This window comes from Elgaria multicarinata, chromosome 1, assembly GCF_023053635.1.
Source record: "Elgaria multicarinata webbii isolate HBS135686 ecotype San Diego chromosome 1, rElgMul1.1.pri, whole genome shotgun sequence".
In the NCBI taxonomy this organism is placed as follows: Eukaryota; Metazoa; Chordata; class Lepidosauria; order Squamata; family Anguidae; genus Elgaria; species Elgaria multicarinata.
Window position 1 is genome coordinate 179,777,667 of NC_086171.1, and position 23,679 is coordinate 179,801,345.

The 23,679-nt window shown below is 40.0% G+C and overlaps 1 protein-coding gene across 1 annotated transcript in view; it reads right to left on the reverse strand.

Moving 5' to 3' along the window:
• The window catches only part of LOC134410957 (ubiquinol-cytochrome-c reductase complex assembly factor 1), a 55,179-nt gene extending 31,809 nt beyond the window's left edge, over positions 1-23,370 (reverse strand). The window contains exons 1-6 of the mRNA XM_063144478.1: positions 23,331-23,370; positions 19,769-19,873; positions 18,481-18,585; positions 12,024-12,131; positions 10,743-10,815; positions 5,769-5,826 (exon numbers count right to left, since the gene is read on the reverse strand). Of these exons, the coding sequence (XP_063000548.1) occupies positions 5,769-5,826; positions 10,743-10,815; positions 12,024-12,131; positions 18,481-18,585; positions 19,769-19,873; positions 23,331-23,354 (473 nt within the window). The 5' untranslated portion in view covers positions 23,355-23,370. The remainder of the gene's footprint in view (positions 1-5,768; positions 5,827-10,742; positions 10,816-12,023; positions 12,132-18,480; positions 18,586-19,768; positions 19,874-23,330) is intronic.
• Between the last annotated feature and the right edge of the window lie 309 nt (positions 23,371-23,679).

Here is a 23,679-nt window from a genome sequence, read left to right on the forward strand (position 1 = left end):
ACCTAAAGAAAGCTTTTTTGTTACTTTTAGCGTTCCTTGCTAGCCTCAGCTCATTCTCAGCTTTAGCCTTCCTGATGCCATTCCTGCACTTCTGTGCTACCTGACTGTACTCTTCTATTGTCCTCATCCATCTTTGATTTAAACTGCAAGCTTTTAGACAGGGAGTTGTTTGTATTAATTCACTGTGATGCGGTTGGTGCAATTCACAACCCATAATTAAAAAAATAATAATCAAGCATTATTTGGTTTTCAACATAATTCAGAAAATTCCAGACCGAGAAGGAAACATCAAGGCCTGATGTTTTGCACATCACAGATGAATGAATATCCCTCAGGTATTGCTATGGAAATTTTTTACCTTTTAAAAAGATGACTAGAGTGATCTGAACAACACAAGTGATGGAAAATTTCTCTTCGTATGTTACAATAGGAAGCTTGAAAAAAATCAAGTCATAGATACAGATAAAAATCAAGAGTCATAGATACAGATATTCAAAACATATTTTGAATATCTGTATCTATGTACATCCGCAAGCATCAAAAGGTGTTGTCAGATGTCAAAAAGGCATAAAAACAGCCTCATCTATTTTTCGGTTGGCTTTTTAGATGCCTGATAATGGGTAAGCATGTGCAAAAGCATATATTTTGCACAGAACATTTAATGTTGAACTGTGGCTTCAGCGGCATCCCATTTCCACTTACCTGGGAGTAAGCTTCATAAAACTCAATAGGACTTACGTGTACAAATCACGCATAGTGTGGAGAATGTGGACAGGGAGACATTTTTCTCCCTTTCTCATAATACTAGAACCCGGGGGTATCCCATGAAGCGGATCAGTAAGAAATTCAGGACAGATTTTTTAAAAAGTACTTCTACAAACCCTGCATAGTTAAACTATGAAATTCACTATCTCAAGATGTAATGATGGCCATCACTTTGGATGGCTTTAAAAGGGGATTGGACAAATTCCTGGAGGAGAAGGCTATCAATGGCTACTAGACCTGATGGCTATGTGCTACCTCCAGTATCAGATGCAGTAAGCCTATATATACATCAGTTGATGGGGAACAAAGGCGGTAGGGTGCTGTTGCACCTGTGTCCTCCTTGTGGGTTCCTAGTTGAAAGCTGGCTGGCCACTGTATGAACACAGACCTGGTTCTTATAAGATTGTATAGGAGCAGACATGCATAGGATTGAAAGGTTAGATGTCTAAGTCCGCATATTAGTCTGCTCTACGTTAGTCAGGATGGCCTATATGGACAACAAATCCTTTTCACTGCCCTTCTTACCTTCACAAAGTTGGAGCCTTGGGGGAGGAGTAGAGATGTGAAGGCCCGGAAAAAAACTGGAAAAATTCGGGGGGGAAATGGGTTTTTTCCGTTTTTCCCTGAAGCCTTTTTTGGGGGGTTTCCAAAAAATTGAAAAAATGAAGAAAAAAAGGATTACGGGATGTTTTATTTTAGCATGATGAATAAAATGTTTAAGACAAGGTGTTCAGATATTTACTTCTCCAAATGATTTCTAAAAACTGTACAGTATCAGATTATTACAATGTCTGTGCACCAAGGACAAGCAAGTCCTAAGTTGCAAACTGAGACTACAACTCTCAAATGCAAGAGGAAGATGCATTTCTGCCTCTAGGGGGCACTTCCATGGAAGCAGAGGCTGAAACTAATATGATAGCTATAGGTCAGAAAATGAGTCTGATTAAATTTCATGCATGTTCACTGAATCTTGGTTCCCCCCCCCCTCATTTTTCTCAGTTCTTTTTATGGGAATGGGGGATTTATGTCTTGACACTGGAAGACTAGCGGAGACATAAATAATTTTCTTTGTTACTAATGTTGGTGGTTTCTTCAGTTGTTGTTTTTTAAAATTGTTTTTTTCCTGCTCCTCATAAACTGGCAGAACCAAAGAGGTTCCTTACAGTTCAGGAGTTCTTAACAGTTCAGGAGCTTGTAGCTCCATTTGTTACCCCCCAAAAAGTTTAAAAAGTAAATTAAATTTGTAATAATTGTTTGAATACACTACTTTTAATATACCAAATGTAATAATTTTATGCCAAACCAACTTGGACATAATGAGTAGTTTTTTAAATAAATTGAGTTTTTTTATCAGGTGGGGGATAATTATTGAGACTGCAACAAGTCTGAAGGGGAAACACAATCCTTTCCTCCCTTGCTGCTGTTCTGAGGACAATCCTCCCTATGCAAAACTGTATTTAATGTCAAGTGTAGTTTGTTCCTCAGATACCTTTGGTTCCTAACACATCTGCTTGAAGCAAATTAATGGGCACAGTGCATCCAAAACAAAGAAATCACACTTGTTCAAGGTTGAGTCTGTTCAACCACTTCTCAACCATCTCTTCAGAATAAACAATGGCAATGATGAGTAAAAACAACAGGTTTATTTGGGGTTTAGCCACCATGAAGCAGCTAGGGCGCTTCAATGAACCACCACAACTCCCCATTCCCCTGTTTTGCGCTTGTGACAGGAGTACATAAATATGAGGACTGCACAATAAAACTGATTTGAGCACAGGGCTGCCTCAGGTTGGCATCTTCAGTCTTTGGCAAAAGCACCTCAGTCGGAAATGCGGATTAACTCAGAAATTACACTAATGATACTGCTGCTTTCAGCTGCTCTCATGACTATCTACAGAGCTAGTTGCTAGCAATTCTGCTATTCTGAACAGCAGCAATTAAGAAAGATAATTCAATATGAGGTAAGACAAATTACATAAATGAATCATGGAAATACTTTCATTTTTATGGTATGAGTGTATTACCTGTAGTTATTCCCTTTTCATTCTAGGCCCATTTCAACAGACTGTTTAGGAGCTTTTACAGGGCACTGCACCCTCTAATCTCTTAAAGCAAATGACAATTACCCATAAAAACATGGTTTTAATTTTCCAGATATAGCAATGTACCACAAGGCCTATTTACCAACTCACATCCAACTGTGGCAAAAAATCCCATGCCTTCCCACTGCTGTATTGTCAGTTTGTCTGGAATCTCACTTTACAGCCCCATTCAATGTGGAGGTGCTAGGCATAATGCATAAAGGTGTCAGCACATCACTCTCCCGCTGTTCAAGCAACAAGAGAAACCTGGTATGGTTTGAATAGGAAATTTAAGTCAGACACCAATGCCCGGGCAAGTCTCACCCTCTGAGGCAACCCAAACCTCAAAATTGCAAATAGATAATTTTTTTTGGCATACCTGGACAAAATGCCACACATATTCGTACTGAATCAATTTATCTGAAAGTTAGTTCATTCATTTCTCCTCAGCACAAACTTAATATAATTTACCCAAAGACAGACATATAGCAACATTTGCAACTAAAGCACATCTTATCAGCTCAGTTTAGGCCTGTAGCCTTGAGTGCATCTGAACCTCAAGATGTTCTATATGATCTCATGCACCTGCCCACGTTTCCCCAAGTCTTCTGTCCTTCCCTTTAAGTGTTTACAGAGTTATGTTAAACTGGATGTACATCTGATCCAGGCAGACTGGAACAGAGAACGTTGAGTAACAAATTTGAAAACATAAATGGGTGACTGCTTTAACCACCACTCATTCAGCGACCCTGGATCTGAGAACAATCCTGTAAAAATAGTGTTTTTGGATACCCTTCAGGCTATACTGGAAAAAATATCAATGTGATGGTGTTGTACAGCTGAGGAGGGATCATTTGTACACATCATGTGGGGTCCTTTTCTGGTTAGAGATCTGAATCAGAGTTAACCTTGTGTTAGCAACATTATTCCATTTTTACCTACTCCCATGACCTTTTAAACTATATTTCTATGGTATGGGGCTCATGAAATGGTCACCAGAAATGGCTCCTTTGGACCCTTGTAGTGGCCAAAAGGCTTATATTACAGCACTGGAAAGACTGACATCTTCTATACTTCAATGGGTATGTCTTAACTTTTGTAAGTCTTAAGTGTCAATGGAAATGCACACCCATCCACTCATTCTGATCCTTATGAGTAACTTTATAGCCTACTTCCCCATCCCTCTGTCTATTCACCCGCTTGCCCCCCTTTAACTTATTATTGTTGTATTTTGTTTTATAGTACTCTTGAAATTGAAAAACAAAATAATTCCATAAAAAGTATAAATAAAAGAATTGAGAAACTAGAAAAGGAAATTACAGGATAGTGCAATGATGAGATTTTTTGAGTGTTATTTTTTTTAAAAATGAAAATTAGCATAAGTGCAGTCTATTTTCTGGGGCTGCCCATTTTACAATACAACCCTGTATGCTTACTTGGGGTATACTCCTAGGTAAGGTAGATAAAATTGTAGACTTCATTCATTTAAATTGGTGGAACAGTGAGCTAAAGTTTTTTGTTGATTAAAATGGTGGGGCACAATTTTCTTGGTAGCTGCATATAGTTGAGACTATTTGTTTCTGCTATATTAAGAATAATACAGCAGAATCAAAATAGACTCCAAAATATATTCAGCCCACCATGTAAATTGGGGAATGAAAGAAATATTAAATACAACATTTCCTCCTAAAAATTAAGTGGTATATGCTTTAAAATCAATGCATTCTTTACTAGATAAAAGAGGCACTTCTGTCATGATTTCAATAATATGCAGTTTTAATCAATCATCTCCCTTTTAACCCATTATTCAACTAAAAATTATTTTTTCTTTCCAGCCTGCTATTCTCCTCTCTTCAAAAGGTGTGAATATAGCCAAGCCACTGTTTTTAGAGCATGGCTACAATCCTACACTTGCTTAATTTGAAAGTACGCTTCACTGAATTAATGAGAGGTTTTTCTGAACAAATGTATTTAGGATTGCACTGTAAATTGGGAAAACCACAGAGGGTCAGGAAATTTTTATTAAAAGTGCTCACAGCAGATCCCCATTCCTGTCTAATAATGGCTTTTGTTAAATGTGCACAAGATGCATTTACAGTTAATCTTTCAGATGTCTTACTACCTGAATGTTTGTTGTAAACTAACACAGCACATTATCAAAATAAAGCTCACAATACATTTTAGAACCCTAAAGTAATAGGGGAAAGCTGGAAAAAGAGGGATGAAAAAAGTACAAAGGGTCAAGTGGTTATTCTTGGTTCAGTGACATCTTTTGGTTTTTTCAGTATCTATACTGGTAGGGCTCAAATCTTGAGCTATTAGTTTCCTGCGAGGCAGGCAATTGGAAAAATAATTTCCTTCCTTCTGCATCACTTTTATATCACTTTGACCTTTTCAAACATGTAACTTTAGATGAAAAATAGATTTTGCCTAATTATTTTTCTTGGCTAGTTATTTAACAAATGAAGGGAAAACTCACTTTCTGAGGTGTTAAATATTCTACATGCAACCACCCTGGCATTCACTGAATCTGTAGGTACATTTTAAAGGTGCAAATGTAAATGTCAATGGCATAATTTGTTAAAGGCTTCTGACAACCAGCAAGTAAAATCACCACAAGTTCTCACAATTCAAACCACTTTTACGTAAATGTGAGCCTTTCCTAAAACAGCTAAATAAAAGAGCTTTCCATTCAGGCTGAATGAAGCTTTTAGAGATACTCCTAGCCATATCCTTTCCACTACTAGACTTTAGAAACTACTACAAATATTAGGCTTCTTTGACCTTTGTTTTTTAAAAAGTTGCTCGAAAGTTAACATGATTAAGTCTGATTTTTTAGTCACAGGCAGCGACAGTCTTTTCCTATACCAGGTACAGATATTAAAGTATGCAGAAAATAAAGCTTTAAAGAACTTTACTTACCAGACATGAAGCTGTGCTACTAAAAACCAAGAGTTCAACGTGTCAGGCATCTGAAATCCTTTAAAAAATAGATTATAAACATTTTTCTCATTCCTTGCTTCACTTTAATGTTGTTGTTGTTGTTAATTTAAGTAAACTAACTGGCTAGAATCCACACTTTCCTCTCCCTCTACCATATGCAAACAGAAATGCCTTCTGGCTACGTGCACACATTGTGGTGGGGTGTGTGGACATTTTCTTCCAGTAGCAGCCCTGTAACATCCTAAGTCCCATGCACCTTGGGGAGAGCTGGGAAGTTGCCACTGGAAGGGGAAGTTGAAAAGCCCCCATGGGCTAAGAAAACACTCCCACAGTGCTTTGGATCCCAGACACTATTGACCAGTACGTTAAGACAGGCACCTAATAGGTGCATTTAGGATGCAATCCTATGCATGCTTAGACAGAAAAAAATCCTACAACCCCCAGCATTCCCTAGCCAGCATGGCTGGCAAGCATGCTGGGAATTGTAGGACTTTTTTCTTGTGTAAACATGCATAGGATTGCACTCTCAGAGTCTCAAAATAAAGTGTTCCCTTCTGCGCAGTTTTAAAACAAATGATTGTACTACGTGCTTAATACAACAAGGTCTGCAACTACTATGGCTAATGAAATATCAATATTAAACAATGAAGCTTTCGCCATACAAACTGATGTTCTCTCTAACTGATGAATTGAAATAATACCTATCCCCAACCATTCAAATCTGTTTAATAATGCTATCTCAATATAATACCTTATACTTGGCATTTAGTACAACATGTAATGCCAACGTTTAGCATTTAAATATTTGATGCTGAGATGATTTGTTTAGAGTTTTTCCCTATGTTCTGAAGTGCAGTGCCAGCAGAGCAGAGAACATGAGGCTTTCAGGAAAAGGACAATATGTTTGCTTGCTCTGGTGCAAGGAAACAGACCCACCTTGTACCTACTTGAGAACACTCATCAGTGTTGCTGTACTACTGCTACCAAAAACATGTCTATATGGTACAGGTGTTCAGTACAAGTACTCTTGGGGACAGTAAGGTGAGAAATGGTTGGGGTTGCCAGCCAGCAATGCAGCCCTCATAGCCCCTAGCACTAGACCAACATAAAAGCAGCAAGAAATGTTTGCAAGTAATTTCAGTGCGGTTTTTGGAGGGCGGGGGGAGTGAGTGAGTTTGGCAAGTGTAGTTGAGTAGATATCTCTAACCCATTTGACAGAATGTTACTTTGGCTGTTATAATACAAGCTCTCTCTTGAACTGAGCTATAAGCCTGTTAAGTAGGTTTCAAGCAACATAAGATTAAAATTAAGAACAGTGACTCGTTGAAAAAGTTAGCAAATAGTAAATAAACCCCTCAAAAATAAATAAAAACTATATTATTAAGGAACTATGCTACCGCTGCCTTTTGGTTTTGTTTTCCTAATGGACCAACATGGAAACCTGCACTCTTACGTTATCCACTGTAAATATGACATATATTATAAAGGCTCCTCTAGCTAGAATGGCATAAATATTTGATACAGAGAAGCTGCCTTTGCTTAATTTATATCTGGTAAAGTTTGAGAACTGAAATAATATTGTAATACACCATTTGAATCTTTAGTGCATTACAATAATAGGGGCAGGGATTCCATAGCATAACATGTTTGTGCACCAACAATATCAGTTCAGTTTATTTCATAGAATCATAGAGTTGGAAGGGACCCTGGAAATAATCTAGTCCATTTGTTATAGTCACATTTCGTAAGAAAGCAATACTGCTCACTTCCTGGTATTATGCAATGGTCCTGCAGGGCTCCACCTTGACTCCCATACATGAAACCATTTGGAGTAAGGTGCCATTAGTACTCTAGTGACAGCCAAGTCTACTCCTTTACATCAGGTTCAGATGAGGCAGTCAAATTGCTGAATTTGTTTCTTGGGTCAGTAAAGAATGATGAAGACCAAGACCCATAAATTAAAGATCAAGCCAGATAAGACATCTGAACTAGGCATTCAATCTGTTCTGAAAAGGGCTGCACTCTGCTTAAAGCAGCCTTCCTCAACCTGGGGCGCTCCAGATGTGTTGGACTGCACCTCCCAGAATGCCCCAGCCAGCCAAGCTGGCTGGGGCATTTTGGGAGTTGTAGTCCAACACATCTGGAGCACCCCAGGTTGAGGAAGGCTGGCTTAAAGGATCAGGCTCACAATTTAGTGATGCTCATAGATCCAGTATTATCACTGAAGGCTCAAGTGGCATCCATTGGTTAACACTGGTCCACCAGCTGCAACTCCTCCTGAAGAGAGATAAGCCTGGGAACACTTATCCAGAGCATCCTGTCTAGCCTAGTACACAAACCTAGTTTGACAATCACTGAGGATTAAACAAGCTATCATGGTTTGTTTAATCTTCAGCGCATGCATGGCATGATTTGCCTAATTGCCTGCCTGGACGTAGCTTGTCATGTTATCCCAACCCAAGTGGCATAGCTTGCTGAAGAACAACCCTCAGATAAGCCAACAATGGGCCCTGTGTTATTTGAGGCTTGTCTCCCCCTCCAACAAGGCATGCAGCCTAGGTTCAGTCGACACAACAAGCTATGTTCAGGCAGGTAATTACATGCTGAGGATTAAACAAGCCACGGTAACTTGTTTAGCTGTTGGTGACTGTGTGAACTGTCCCAATGTGCTATATTGCTTTTTAAGATTTTTCGGGAACTTCTGTTAGTGCTGAATTACTAGGCTCCAAACTGGGACCAACTATAAGGACCCTATCTTGCAGGTTCTTAAACAACTGCAGTTATGGCCAGTCCATTCCTGGGGACATTTCAAACAGCTGGTGATCGTGTTTAAAACTTTAAATGGCTTAGGACCTGAAGAACTGCCTACCACTACACAAGCCTACCCAAACTTTACATCCACCAGAGGTGATCCCTCTGAAGTTGGTGGTGATCGGGGAGAGGGCATTCTCTGACATTCACTGTGATCAAATATGTGGATGAAACCTAGCTTTCTCCTACTCCCTTTTCCATCTCAATTTGCAGAGGTTCCTGATCAGTGTCTGACAACTATGATTAACTGGATGTGGACTAACAAATTGAAACTTACTCCAGACAAGATAGAAATGCCCCTGGTCAGGAGACTATTGACTCAGTATTGGGGTTCAGCCAATTCTAGGTTGCACTCACCTTGAAAGAACAGATTCACAATTTAGAAGTGTTCTTTATCCAAACATTGCGCCTATATTTTCAGGTGGCAGCTGTAACCAAGAGTGCTTTTACCCAGTTTCGGCCGATGCACTAACTGCACCCATATCTGGGAAAGACAAACTTGCAGACGTCTTTGTGACATCAAGGTTAGCCTACTGCAACGCACTCTAACTGCAACTGAAAACCAACTTGAAATTGCAGTTGGTTTGGAATGCAGCAGGGCTAGTTTGTAGGGCCTGCAACTCCTTTGTTACATCAGTATCATGGGCTGCAGGTATGTTTCTGGGAACGCTGAAAAGTACTGGTTATTACTTTTGTAGCCTGAATAGCCTTTTGATGTCTTCATTCCAGGATAACTAAAGGACCGTTTCCTCCCATACCATCTTGCTCACCCTCTGAGATCATTGGGAGAGACACCCCTGCATTTCCAACCTCCATTCAAACATGGATTGGTGCGCACATGTGAGAGGGCTGAGTTACCACACACTTTCTGGAACTTCATGTTTTGGGAGATTCATAAAGCCCCTTCTCCAATGGAATTTCACCATCTCCTGAAAATGTGTGTGTGGGTTTTTTTTTTTTTTTTGGTTAGGCAAGCCTTCTGCCTGTAAGTTGGTTAATTTTGCTGGGTTTGTTTTTGTGGTTTTATTGATTCGTTTAGCTGCTGCTCCTTTGGTAACTTTTTAATTTGTTTTTGTAACTGATTTTATGTTTTGCATTTTTTAGCCACCTCCAGTAATTCCATTTTGTAATAGAAAGAGAGGATGTAAACATACTTCAGATTCCTGGATTCCTCAGAGCTGGGAATCTGCATTCCCTGTCTCCTCGCAGCTGGCAAGGAGGGAACTGCGTTGGCTGCCTCTCCGAAGTCAGTAAAGCAATCTTGGAGAGGGTGTAGAGGGGGCATTCTGGTGGGCAGGGAGGGGAGGAGATTGCAGAGGCTGGGATACAAGCTATCCCCAGACCTCTCTAGCCTCCTCTCCCCCTCCCCTGATGCTCCCCTGATGCACCCTAAATGGGCTCTGCATTTTAGCCCATCTAGCTAAAATGCAGAGTGGGAGAAGTGGCGGAGGAGACAACCATCTCTGCCGCTCCTCCAGCTCTGCACCAGAATGCTCCTGAGCCTCTGAACTCGGAGGCTTATGAACATCAGGTGCAGAAGAACTGGACTGCGCCCTAGGTCATTATTTATTGAAGGGACATATTAACTATACTTCATTCCATTTCATATTTCTATACAGCTCAATAGCCAAAGCTCTCTCAGTGGTTTACAAAGATTAGAAACCTTAATAAGACATTGGACACAATATAAAAACCATTTACATATCAACAGATATTTATCTTACAAACATGAACTTCTGATTCCATTCAGTGTTTCAATATTTCACGTATCATAAGATGGTTGGGAAACAAGTTGAGAGTAAAGGAATGGCAATAGGGCAATAGGAACTCAGCACCTGAATTACTTTTATATATTATAAGTGAGGTCTAGTGTTCCATACTTGGTAAGATTTGGTTTAAAGAAACTGCTGATTGGATATGAATGACCTCTTTCTTCTCCTTTTCAGTATGCCATATGGTGGTTGTATTATAGTTCCTCATAGAAGGAAGGAATGAGTTGTCAAATATCCTAAGTGTAGATATACACATATTTAGGAGGAAAGGAGTAAGAAACTCATGATCTGCAGGGTATTCTGCTTCTGCCATATCCTAAGGGTGGGAATATAAAATAAGGGAATATGGGAGGAGAGAAGGAAAACTTACTGTTAAAGAATTCCTCATAGTCTGTTTTCTCCACACAGCATGTATACATGCGCAGTGCTGCTATTTTAATTTTCTGGGGAAGAAAAACAATTACTTTTACATAGTAGTCAGCATGAAATCAGGATGATGCCCAAACTAAGTTCAAGCAGTACACAGACAAATAACTTTTCCAAATTATTAAATTCTGTATAGTGCAATTGTTGGCATACTTACTCAAAAGTAAGTCTCACTAGTTCAATGGGGCTTAGTTCCTAGTAAGTGTGCTTAGTATTGCAATTTTATTTGGCCTCATTTATCCCAAAATAATTTAATTCCCTTAAATTGTGAGCCCACTGAGGGTAAAACTATTGCCATTTAGAAAAACTGATATAAAGCCTGTTCAGACAACATGCTAAGACATGGTTAGACCACTAACCCTATTGCAGTAAATGGTTAGTGAGCATGTTTAAACTGTGATTATGTAGCCACTGTGGTTAGGAATGGTTCACATGACACACTAAGTCGTGATTCATATGATACTAGGGTGACCATATGGAAAGGAAGACAGGGCTCCTGTATCTTTAACAGTTGCATAGAAAAGGGAATTTCAGCAGGTGTCATTTGTACGCGTGCAGAAACTGGTGAAATTCCCTCTGCATCACAACAGTTAAAGCTGAAGGATCCCTGCCTTTTTTTGTAGCTGGTCAGTCTAGAATAGCTCCTGCAAGCTTTAACTCTTGTGATGAAAAGGGAATTTCATTAAGTGCTGCATGCATACAAGTAACACCTGTTGAAATTCCCTTTTCTATGCAACTATTAAAGATAGTTAATAGACCATCCTTTTCAGATGGTCACCCTATATGGTACCCAAAGCCATAATGTTTAGTTTAAAATGTTTAATCACTGTGGCTTAGTGTGTCATTTGAACAGAGATGACACACTAAGCTACTCTAGGATTGAGTGGAACATAAATGCTTTTTAAAAAAACAAAAAACAAATAAACGCACAGTAATGCTACCAGAAGACATGGAGAGAATATCCAACTAGCCCATGAGCATGAGTTTAATGAACTGCATATACAAGATTGTACTCATTTTGATCAAGACTAGGACTGCAATCTTATGCATTCTTACCTGGAGCAAGTTCCACTGAATTCAATGGGGCTTAGTTCTCAGTAAGATTGTGCTGTAAAGGACATTCAACAGCTCCTTGTAAGCAAGAGTTAGAACTAGTTTATTTCAGTGGTATCTCCCAATTTAAAGCAAATGAAATGCTACAAGACAATTAAGAGAAAATATTTACCCATTTGTTATATTTTAATGGTCCTGTGAAACCCATTGCTTCTATTATCTTCGTGAAAGTGCCTACTTTCTCTTCAGATGGCTGAAGGGAATCTTTGGCTGTAGAAAGCTGTAAACAAAAACATAGAAATAATAAGTCACAGAAATCACATCTTAATTAATCCACAGGTTTCTGCAAGTTAAATTCAACTCTAAGAGCCATTTCATACATCGTTCTGGACTAGCGAATACCTTCCCCATATCTTCTCCCTATAGTTGGGGTGGGGTGGGGAGATATAGTGATTATGTCTTCCTGTCCTGTGTGTAGATCTGAACACGAGAACTGACCACACAATCTGGACCCATCTATGTTAGATTTTATGTATATACACTCTACTGAAATGTATGCATGTAACATTCAGATGTTACGTATATGCATGGACCTCCAGTAGTCTTGAAGATGGAATAGGTGTGTCCAGCTCTCACTCTTTCACGACATGTAGGGAAGAATCAGGGAAAGCATTGTCCAACCAGACAGCAAAACAGTGCTTCTTGACATCTTTACCTTTTCAATATTCTTAAGCCTTTAAAATGTATCAATGAAAATAGAAGCATATCAAAAGATAAGAGCATGGCTTTCAACAATTAACTCTCCACTGAAATTTGTCATCAGACAAAATAAAGATGCAGAAAAGAAGACTACATGGACCAATGTTTGTTTCTAAAGTAAATAGCCTGAGAGCAATAAAAAGTCCCATTCAAGTTCAGCTCTATTAACACATAATTGGCTGTAACATTTGGCTTTCCATTCTAATTAATCAGATAGTTTATACTCGGACAGGCTCAGTTTAGACAACACAATCACCAGTGGTTTTATTTATTTATTTATTTATTTTATTACATTTATATACCGCCCCACAGCCGAAGCTCTCTGGGCGGTTTACAACAATTAAAAATGGTAAACATTAAAAGTATACAAAATTTAAAAACCATCAAAAACATAAAAACCAGTATAAAAACAACAGTTTTAGTAGTCAACCGTGAATTGAATGGTCAATGGTTGGCATTTGTGTTGTCTGTTGGGCAAAAAACACCCTATGGTTGACTTTTTGATCAAAAAAAACATTGGAGAAACACAACTGGCTGCACAGTTGACTAGTCTCATAACCAGTGGTTACTGTGTTGTCCAACTCAGCCAGTGGAGTTTTTCAACCCATTCAGTTGACTTTTTCTCCTGGCTACAGAGTTCCCAGGCAAGAGCGGCCAAAACTGAGACAGCAGCTCTGCTACAGTCAGCACAACTCACAGAGGTTGTTGAGATAGCACCAGGAGGCCTGAGGGCGGGTGGTGAGAGGGGTGCGGGCTGTGTCAGTCAAATGCTGGGTTGACTGTTAGTCCACTCACGCCAGCCCCAACCACCCACAGTTGTGTAGGAACATGTCGTGTGGGGAGTACCTGCAAAAAACCCAAATGTGAGTTGACTACTCCACCCACCATTGATTAAAGTGTTGTCCGAATGCAGCCACACACACAATCACAAATGCTATATGCAATATTAAAAGGAGAATGTAACAAATGCATGGATAGATATATTTATAGCTATAGGTCAGGATGAGAGTCTAGTGATTATGGACTAAATCTATTATCATAAACCTGAAATGAATAAGAAGAGATTAAGATCTTTAAAAAATGTTTTTTCTTGCATAGTTCTTTAAGCTCTTAACTCATGCTGTTTGATGGGTAAGGATTCTAGCTATCATTATTTTATCTACTAATAACAAAAATACCAGTACTTTACAATTCAGAGCCAGGATCATTTTGCAGACGTGAAGTATACGGATTTTCGATAGTTTACATTGGGGCAGGCAACTTTGGGAGTTCTGGGGGCTGTTTTGGCCCCTTTAGCCCCGATGCACTCCACAGAGCACTCAGGAAAAGAATATATGGTTCGCCACCAAATGTTAGCAGCAAACCACTTCGGTGCAGTGTAAAGATCAAATTTAGTTTATTTCGAAGCTAAATTTGACTCTTTGTAGTGGCTCTGTAGCTCTAAATGGAACAAATGTAATTTCAGAACAAGCTACATTTGACCTTTTTAACACTCTGTAACACAAACACCACCATTTAAAACATTAATAAATCTGCCACCGAATTTGGTGGCACAGTGGGGGCCACATGCAGCACAGGGCACCTGTAGCCTAACCCTGCTTTACATAGAATACCCCCTCCCTTCCAGAAGATTCTAAAAATTGGATTATAAACGCAGAAATGAATTTTGTATAAGCCTTAATTTATTTTGAACTGTCACTATACCTAAACAGGGAAAAAGAAAACCAAGAATCACTTGATTTTATTAAAGGTACAGAAAACATTCAAATGGACAAGAGCAGAGCAAATTAATTCATTGCCATCAGTGGACAAAGGAGGTTAATTAACATTAGACTACGTCTACCTTATGCATTCTGGAATAAAGATAGACATGCACACACACATACATCTATATACACACTAACTCTTTTAAGAACAGCTAACTTACTACAGTTTTAAATTAATCTATGCATAAACTGTTGAGATCTCTATCTGGCAGCCAAGACATTCCAATAAACCGCTGGTCCTTCAAAATTTGTAATTTCATGAACGTCATTTCAGAACAAAGTGAGGTTGGAGGAGAACATGGCATAGAGAGATTCAGAAGGGCCCAACAGACTTATTTGGGATATATTCACGTTAAACTGCAAAAGGAGCATTTGTATATGAAGAACATTTTTTGCAATACAAAATACCCAACACATGATGGTCACTTTATAAAGCAACAATGATTGTATTTGGTATTCATGAGTAGCACATAAGGCCATTTACTTATTTTTTAAACAATGACAATCTGTGTTGAAACAGCAAAGTAATGAGGAACTACTCCTAAGGAATAATTACATGTGGTTTGAAATTCCAGAGGGAGGAAATGAAACACTGCCCATCCCATACACCCAAATGGCACTCCTGAACAGTTTCTAAAGTTAGCTGAAATGATCTTGAAACTGTCAATATTGTTATATGAGTATATTGGCAAAAGTGCAGGGCTTATAAAGGTCTCCAATAACTTGGAGCTTTCCAGTAACTCTGCTGTCATGGCAGGATATGTTGATGCTGGTTAAAATGGTAGCACAGCTGTCCAGAATGGCTGCTCTTTGAACCACTTACAAAGTGCCCTGTCCCTGCCGATACTGTGAAGTTAGTCTATTGATGCATCTCTCGCTTGAATGAGCCAAGTAGCCTTCAGCAGGCATCAAAGAAACTGGAATGGAAGGCCCTTACACTAGAAAGCTTCCTAGATCCAAAACCAAAAAAAAAAAAACCCTATGAAAATAATTAAACTGTGTGTTATAGGCTCTACAATTAGGCATGCACCTCCTTTGTTTATCACCCATGTTTATTTTTTAATAAGTAGCTCTTGTACCTAGGAACATCTCATGGGAATGGATGTAGTGGCCATCAAATTGTACAAAGCTGCTCTTAAGTAGTCACCAAGATGGAGAGCTGCTCTCAGTTAACCTTTCAATGTTTTGCTTCTGCAAAAAGAACATGAAGCCATGAAAAGGCTTTCGTGTGTTGTAGCTCTAAAGAAAACAAAGCTCAGGCAGGTAGGTGGGGAGGGGAGCTAAAGAAGCCCTGTTCACTAAAAGTCTAGTATTAAAGCAGATACACAAATTAAACATTACTCTACATTCAACTATGAAACCTTTGGCAATGGCAATAGCTTTTTCATTGGAATTATACGTACGATTTAATACAAGGGGCTTGTGGCATGAACTAAGCTTGCCACTGATGGGATAAGTCACAGTTAAGAGAGAAATGGAGACACTTAAAACAAACTTTTTTAAAACTGTGACTTTTGCTTAGACTACTCTATGCTTCATACTGTATGCTTTCCAAACTAATGTTAACCAGATTTTTTTAAGATGTTGTGGCTCTTCTTATTCTAGGCTTGTAAGCAGACACTCGCATGAGAGCCTTTAGAGAGGAAAAATGGGAAAGGCATGCCAGTTGAGAACAGTCTATTCTTTTGTTCCAAAGTGCCAGAAATGAATACCATAGGTATATGCGGCTAGCAGGCCAGTAATCATGTTTGTGTGCTAATACTTTTTGAAGACTTACATGCAAGGTGGGCCTGTTTCATAACGGCAGTTTTGTACTAAAGCAAGAGGGGGCTACAACACATAATGATAGCTGGAAGGGATGGAGCAGATGGAGGAAGAACACTGTTGCTTCTTCTCCACTTCCCAAGTGTAATAATTTGCTAACTGGTCGAAGGAACGAGTGGCTGCCATTGCTGCTCAATGCCCACAATCCTGGGAGATTCCAGGGCAGGGATAGGCAACCTGGTGCCCTCCTGACATTTTGATTTACAACTCTCATCATCCCTGACCATTGCCCATGGTGGCTGGGGCTAATGGAAGTTGCAGTCCAACAACAGACTAGGGACCACAGCCTGAAAAGACTAGAGACCACAGTAGTAGCTGTTCCCATTGCTTGCACCTCCAAAGAGCGCTGGTGCAAGAAGGCGATCTAGACCCCTCCTATCCAAATAGAAAACCCCATCCTTTGGCAAGCCATTTTCTGAATGCTAACAATGTGCTTGGAGACCATGGTGCTTGCAACAAGAAAGCAGACATTTTTATGAGAACATGTGCTGCGAGCCAGCTGCTCTTCCTCCCAGTCTAACTTACATAACCAGCATCCCGTAGGTGTAAGGGCATGCTAGCCGTGGTGTCTGAGTACATCATACTGGCTATGGGCTGTTGGAAGGAATGGGAGCAGGCAGTCATCTCCCACACAATTGTTTTGCAGGTCTTGATAGGAGATAGTTGGCTTGCTTTGGGAATGGGCATACACACACATGCTCGGCATATATGGAAGGCCCCAATTGTGCGAAAGTTCTCAATACTATCACCTCAAAATGATGGTCATGGCATGTGAACTGATTCAAAAAGCAGGCTATGTTGTACTATTATATTGAAACTATGTATATTTGTTAACATAGTAGATAACCGATGACGAACTTGAAACAGAAGCACAGAAATTGTAGTTTATATAGTAACTATTCCTAAGATTCATTCACTGCTTGGAGGTCAGTTTCTTGCATCATGCTTAACTGCAAGAAAGCATTTTTCTTGACGTGTTAATTCAGTATTTCCTTTTAATCATTTTCTGTTAGCCACTTTTTTCTCTCTCCGCCCCATACCATGCATGCTCTCTCACTCTCTTCTCTCCTCCTCCTTTCATTCTTTTCCCCCCTGTGCTGCATAGCAAAGCCTCTTCCCTCTCTATCCCCCACCTGTTACCCCCCTCCCCCAAAGATATCATCACATTCCACATCAATCCTTTCCCCTTCCGCACTCCATCGTTGTTAACTGATTTTTCTTCAGTCCTTTTTTTGTTGTTGTTGCTGCTTTATTTATTTTCCCAATCTCCAAATGACCTCACTAAGTATGGCATCAACAGCCCATGTACTGAAGGATGTTGAGACACAGCTGGACCATGCCATATGGGTGGCTATAACAGGGTGGAAGAACTGAAGCCAGTTCTGCTATGCACCTCTGAATCTGGGGAGAAAAGATGCAATGCAGTCCTAGTGGCACAGCATTCTCTAATCCCACCTGCAGTTCTTGATGGGTTTAGGTGAGGCTTCGATGTCCCAAGAAAGAGGTGAGAAAGAGTCCCAACCACTGGGTATTAGGAAATCCTCAAGGAGGCAAAAATAGCCCAAAGTCCTTATGTTGCGTTGGCCTGGTTTTGAATATTATTATTATTATTATTATTATTATTATTATTATTATTTATTTATATAGCACCATCAATGTACATGGTGCTGTACAGATAACACAGTACATAGCAAGACCCTGCCGCATAGGCTTACAATCTAATAATATACTAGAAGAAAACTAGAAAGACTTAAGCAATTGCAGGGAGAGCAAAAAAATGCTTAAGATATTAGCCTATAAACTGGAAAATTAAAATCTGTTGGTATAAGAACTGTTTTTCAGAGAACTCTTAGCTGAAATTAGCAAGATGATTCCCTACTAAAAATAGTTACCAACTGATCATTTGTGCATCCTGATAATATTCTGTATCAAAATCTACAATATAACAAGAGCCCTCATTTCCCTTCTTCATAGATCCGGGTGGTCAGATTCACAAAGTGCCATTCTATTCCTTAACATTTTGGTTAATAGCCATTTATGATATTCCATGAATTTGTCTGAATCTTTAAAATAATCTGTCAGGTTAAGCAGGCATCAGTTTCTCAGTTTACTTGGTGATTTAATGCTTCTCCTGCATAATAAGGTATCAAAGACTGTCTTTAATATTCAACCTGAAACCTGTTAATGACCCCAGAAAGCTCACTTTCCAATAGAATCATAGTCCTAGTCAAATATGGCCAAACATTATCATTGGAATACAAAGCATCACTTTGCTTTTACCGTTTTTGTATGATGAATTGTTCTGTTCGGCTGTTTTACTGTACCAATGGCTTGTATTAATCCACAGCAAACTTTGGTTAATTGTGAATGGCCATTCTTGCGTCTCTGATAAGACAACAAAAAAGAAATCAGTAAAAGTGTAGAAGCAACAGTTAAAAAGAGTAGCAATGACACAGGCACACAAATTACACATTGGTGTTATCCTCTGGTAGAAATTCAGATTAAAGAGCCCTACAAGGTCCTCGGGCTTAGACACATCAGCACAACATGCATTTGCTCATGGATGAAAAAGATTAACACAACTACACATGGAAAAAGTTAAGATCACTTGGCCTCCTAATAAGTACCATTACTAACAATATTCTGTATGCACAAGAAGAATACATATTTTCAGCTACTGATCCTTGCCTTTTTCCTATGAGTGTTTTCAGTGCCCAATCCTTTTGTAACTACAAAACTTCAGAACCTTGTATAATAATGCTCCAGAGCAGAGAGTTCATGGTTAGAGTCAGCCACCACATTTCAGAATCTTTATACTTTCTGTCCAAGACTTACCGTGGTAGCTCATCGGAGAATGAGGCATTCCAATGAGGCACCTCAGTAAGAGCTCACAAACCTTTCCTGATACTGAATTCAAAGTCAACCTATCCAGAAAGTTCATGTTTAGAGGAAGTTACTATAAAGGTCATCTGGCTGAATTGAATAGTTTGCATTCCTCATGATCTTCTGAGTCGAGATAGCTTCTCCGTATGCTTGAGTGCAGTATGGTACGTTTATTATTCACTTCCCTTTTTACCAATTACCGAACAGCAAATACCTATGTCAGACCTTTCAAAATCTCATTAGCTGTCCAATATTCTTGGGGTACTCATGGACTTAAGTGAGTGATAAGCAGCCACACAGCTATCCAATAGATTGGTTTTTTGACACAGGGTTTAGCCTGGTGCTGCTTTTGATTAGTATACTTATGAAACCACTAAGGAGAGCAGCAACCAAAAAATATGTTTTATCTCCAATAACCATATACCCAATATTTAACCTGTTCATAAGGAATAACACTCTGTATAGTGTATATCATGCTTGGCCTTGAAGAAAGGTAGACTAGTGTGACAAGTGAACCTGGCTCGAACTATTCAGTTCCCTGAAATGTGTACACACACAAACCGTGGAAGGTTTGTAATGAACTTCTTCCAATGTTTCCAAAAACCAGCTTAACATTTCCGAACCCCACGGTAAGCTCTGACAATGTTCTCTCTTGCAATTACTATTTTTTTAAAAAAAATCCTACCTGGAGAGTGCCATGGAGCATCCTGCCCCATTTTGGTTGAGCTAACGTTGTTTGTATCAAGCCACTGCATATTGCAATCCATTGAGGTACTCCAGCTCGGTGCTTCTAGAAAAAAAAGAGGAAGTGAAGAACATTGCCTAAATTCACTGTACTTCTCTTCCTATAAACCCATGTTTGAATAATTCTGTCAAAAAAGAGGTGCTGCTTAACTGAAGGTTATGAATGTTCCTAGCAAGATTTAAAAGTGTGACTTTCTACCAACTCCGGTTGGTGGCCCAGCTACGCCTCTATCTGGACAGGGATAACCTAGCTTCAGTTGTCCATACTTTGGTAACTTCCAAATTACTGCAATGCCCTCTACATGGGGCAGCCTTTGAAGACAGTCCGGAAGCTGCAGCTTGTACAAAATGCAGCGGCCAGATTGATAGCTGGAACAGGGAGTTTTGAGCATATAACACCGATTTGGCTCGCTTGCATTGGCTGCCTATATGTTTCCGAGCCCAATTCAAGGTGCTGGTTTTAACCTATAAAGCCCTACATGGCTTGGGACCACAATACCTGATGGAACGCCTCTCCCGACATGAACCTACCTGTACACTACCCTCAACATCTAAAGTCCTCCTCCGAGGGAAGCTCGGAGGATGGCAACAAGGGAGAGGGGTTGCCCCCCAACTGTGGAATGATCTTCCCGATGAGGCTCGCCTGGTGCCAACATTGTTATCTTTTCGGCGCCAGGTCAAGACTTTTCTCTTCTCCCAGGCACTTTAACAGCATTTAACAACGTTAAGTTTGTTTTTAGTGGACCCCAGAATTGTTCTTTTTAAATTGATACTGTTGTTTTTATACTGTTTTTTATGTTTTTGATGGTTTTTAAATTTTGTATACTTTTAATGTTTACTATTTTTAATTGTTGTAAACCGCCCAGAGAGCTTCAGCTGTGGGGCGGTATATAAATGTAATAAAATAAATAAATAAATAAATTTCAGTATTAACTGCAATCCAAATTAACAACCAATTATTAAAATTTCAAATTTGTAAAGGCTAGAATGAGCATACAAAAGCATCTGTTCAGGTGTACTGTCACTCTTTCACATTCTCTATGCTTTCTGTTTCCATGTCTTCAACACGTTTATCACCAAATAAGTATTTCATCTTGGTACTGAGTGCCCTAATTCACACATAACATCAATACAAAGTACAGATTGTGTATGGGTTATCATTGAATCATGGGTTGTTACATGTGAACCCTACACTATGCTTTAACTATAGGTTGCTAACCACAAACAACCTTGGAAGAGAACCCATGGTGCATTGTTGCATGTGAACTCTTGTTTTGTTCATGCTTAAGAACCCATAGATAAAACCATAGTGCAGGTTCACACATAATGTCAAGCCATGATTCAGCAACAACAGATAATTCTACATCCCCCACAGGCCTGGTAATACTAACCCCCATGGTTTTATTTAAGCCATGTTTTGTTGCCTTATGCAGGGCTTTCTGGGAGATGATCAAACAAACCATGGTCCCTGTGTTGTTGGTGTCCCTCCTCCTTCACCTTCTCTCTCCCTGTATCCCAACTGCCTTCGTAGCACTGAACTACTGGCATGTAAAGAGGCTAGGTTTTCTGACTGGTCTTGTTTGCTATCTATGTAGCCTGGAAAAATAACCCATGAACAACTCCCAATTCTGGGTTTCCATGTAATGACAACCCATGGTTTAAAAATGCCACAATTCTCTTTGGAGGTTGCTCATAGTTAACAACCCTTAGTTCCAAGTTCACACATAACAGCAACCCATGATTCAACAAACCATGTGCGAACAAAGTCATACTCAACTGATACTCTGAGTTGTTACATGAAAACCAGACCACAGCTTGCAATGGGATACAAAAAACACTATTCTCCTCTGCATCTGTATACTTATAAACATGACCAATCAACCACCTACACATTCTGTCACATTTCTGCACCTGATGTCATCCCGATTTGGCAGGATATCATCCCAACATTTGTTTGTCATCAGTGTGAGCTCAGTGCTATGGTCAAAGCATACAAAGAGATATTCTGGAAATATCACTTTTGCATAACATTAATGGGGCAAGGAAGCCTCATCAGAGGAGCAAGAAAACTACTATACAATTGTAAGATACCAGCATCATTGCAAATACTGCACAGCAATGAGAAATAGATTTGCTTTACAAAAGAAAAACATCAGGAAAAATAACATATGTACCAAAGCTCCTTTCGGGATACAGTGGCACCACTGCTAAGAGGCCTCTAGAGCTTTAGCCAAAATATTGTGAAGCAGAAAACTATGAAGGCTTAGCTACAACGATATTATGGTAAACAAGACAAGGTTTCCCTTGTGAAAAGACCCACTGTCATCAGTTACAATATTAGAAAAGGTGTAAATGGAACATTCTACATAACTGATATAACTAAGTGAGGAAATGATAATTGGCTCCAGGTGACCTAGTTTTACTAAATTATTCCTTGCCTCCAGGCATTGTGTGTCATGGCACATCTCGCTCACTGCTACTCCCCTATATTAGTCTCTTATAACATTACACATTACATAATCTGGGTAACATGGGTTAACCTGTACAAGAACCTGCCTTGCCAAACCAGGCTGAATCAATCAACGCTCTATCCCTTGCAGCCCTTTACTAACTATCATAGTGCCCACAAGAATGTTAAAACAAGTAGATATAAATTGTTACTGTGAGCAAGCAGCTAGATCTAATGTCCTATTCTTTAAACGATATAAACTTGGAGAACCAGACACAACACACACACACAGAGAATTGAAAAACCGTAGCAGACCTGGGGTAAAATCCAACATAAGCCCTATTTCACTAGACCCAATAAATGAATGAAACTTAGAATAACTTAAGTCCCATATATTTTAAATGTGTCTATTCTTAGTAGGGCTTTTGTTGGATTTCACCCATGATGCATAAGAGATACTTTGTAAGGCGTTTTTATTTTGCTCCCACCCCACTGATATTTCAAATTTAGAGAGTACTTCAGCACTAATTAGTTTGATATAGTATTAGATGAGTCACTTAAGACCTGGTTGAACTACAATGTAGTAGTTTCCATCTTAACGATGGTTTTTTTTACAAACTGTCTATTGTTGAGGGAGAGGGGGAGAGACTGGTTTTAGCAAAGCCAAACTAAACAGAAGCGATGGTGCTTTAATTCTCCATCAGCAAAGTCTGTTCCACCGCCAAAGCGTCCAAGGGCAAAGAGTGCCATTGAGACCCAGAAGTCCGGGGGGAGAGAGGGTGGTGCTCGGTCATAGCGTTCACATCTCCCCGCATATCTCCCACCACAAACCGAGACGCAGCGTACGGGGGCTACACCGTTCTAGCCCCCTACAAAACCGGTTTCCCCTTGACCGTAGGTCACCGCTCTAGCCCCTGACCCCAAAGCCTGAACGGGGGAGGATACTGGGAACAGGGCAGCCCCTCCCTCAAGACCTGCAGGCTGCGATAACGGCACCAACCCGCAAGCTTTGCCAAAGAAGCGCCCGCCGACAGCGCCCACCAGCCCCACTCACCACGACTCTCACCAGCGCCGCCATAATTCTTCAAGGACGCACTTCCGCTTCCGCGGAACATCAAAGTACTTCCGTTCTTTCATCCGCCGCCGGGAACTCCGAAAAGATCTCTTTCGAATCGGATGTCTTTGCCATGGCGGCACGGGCTCGGTGGGCGCCCTCCGTGTGAACGCGCGCTAGCATTTCCCTTCGTAGCTTCGTTCCTCTGCGGCCGGCGTTTGACGCCAGTAGCGCAGCCAAGAACGTGATTTGTGCGCGCTGCCGGGGGCGGTGTGTGGAAGCCGAAGCGGAGCAAGCGTTGCTTGCGGATGAGCGCGCCGGTCATGTTCACGGGGATGGTGGTAGACCT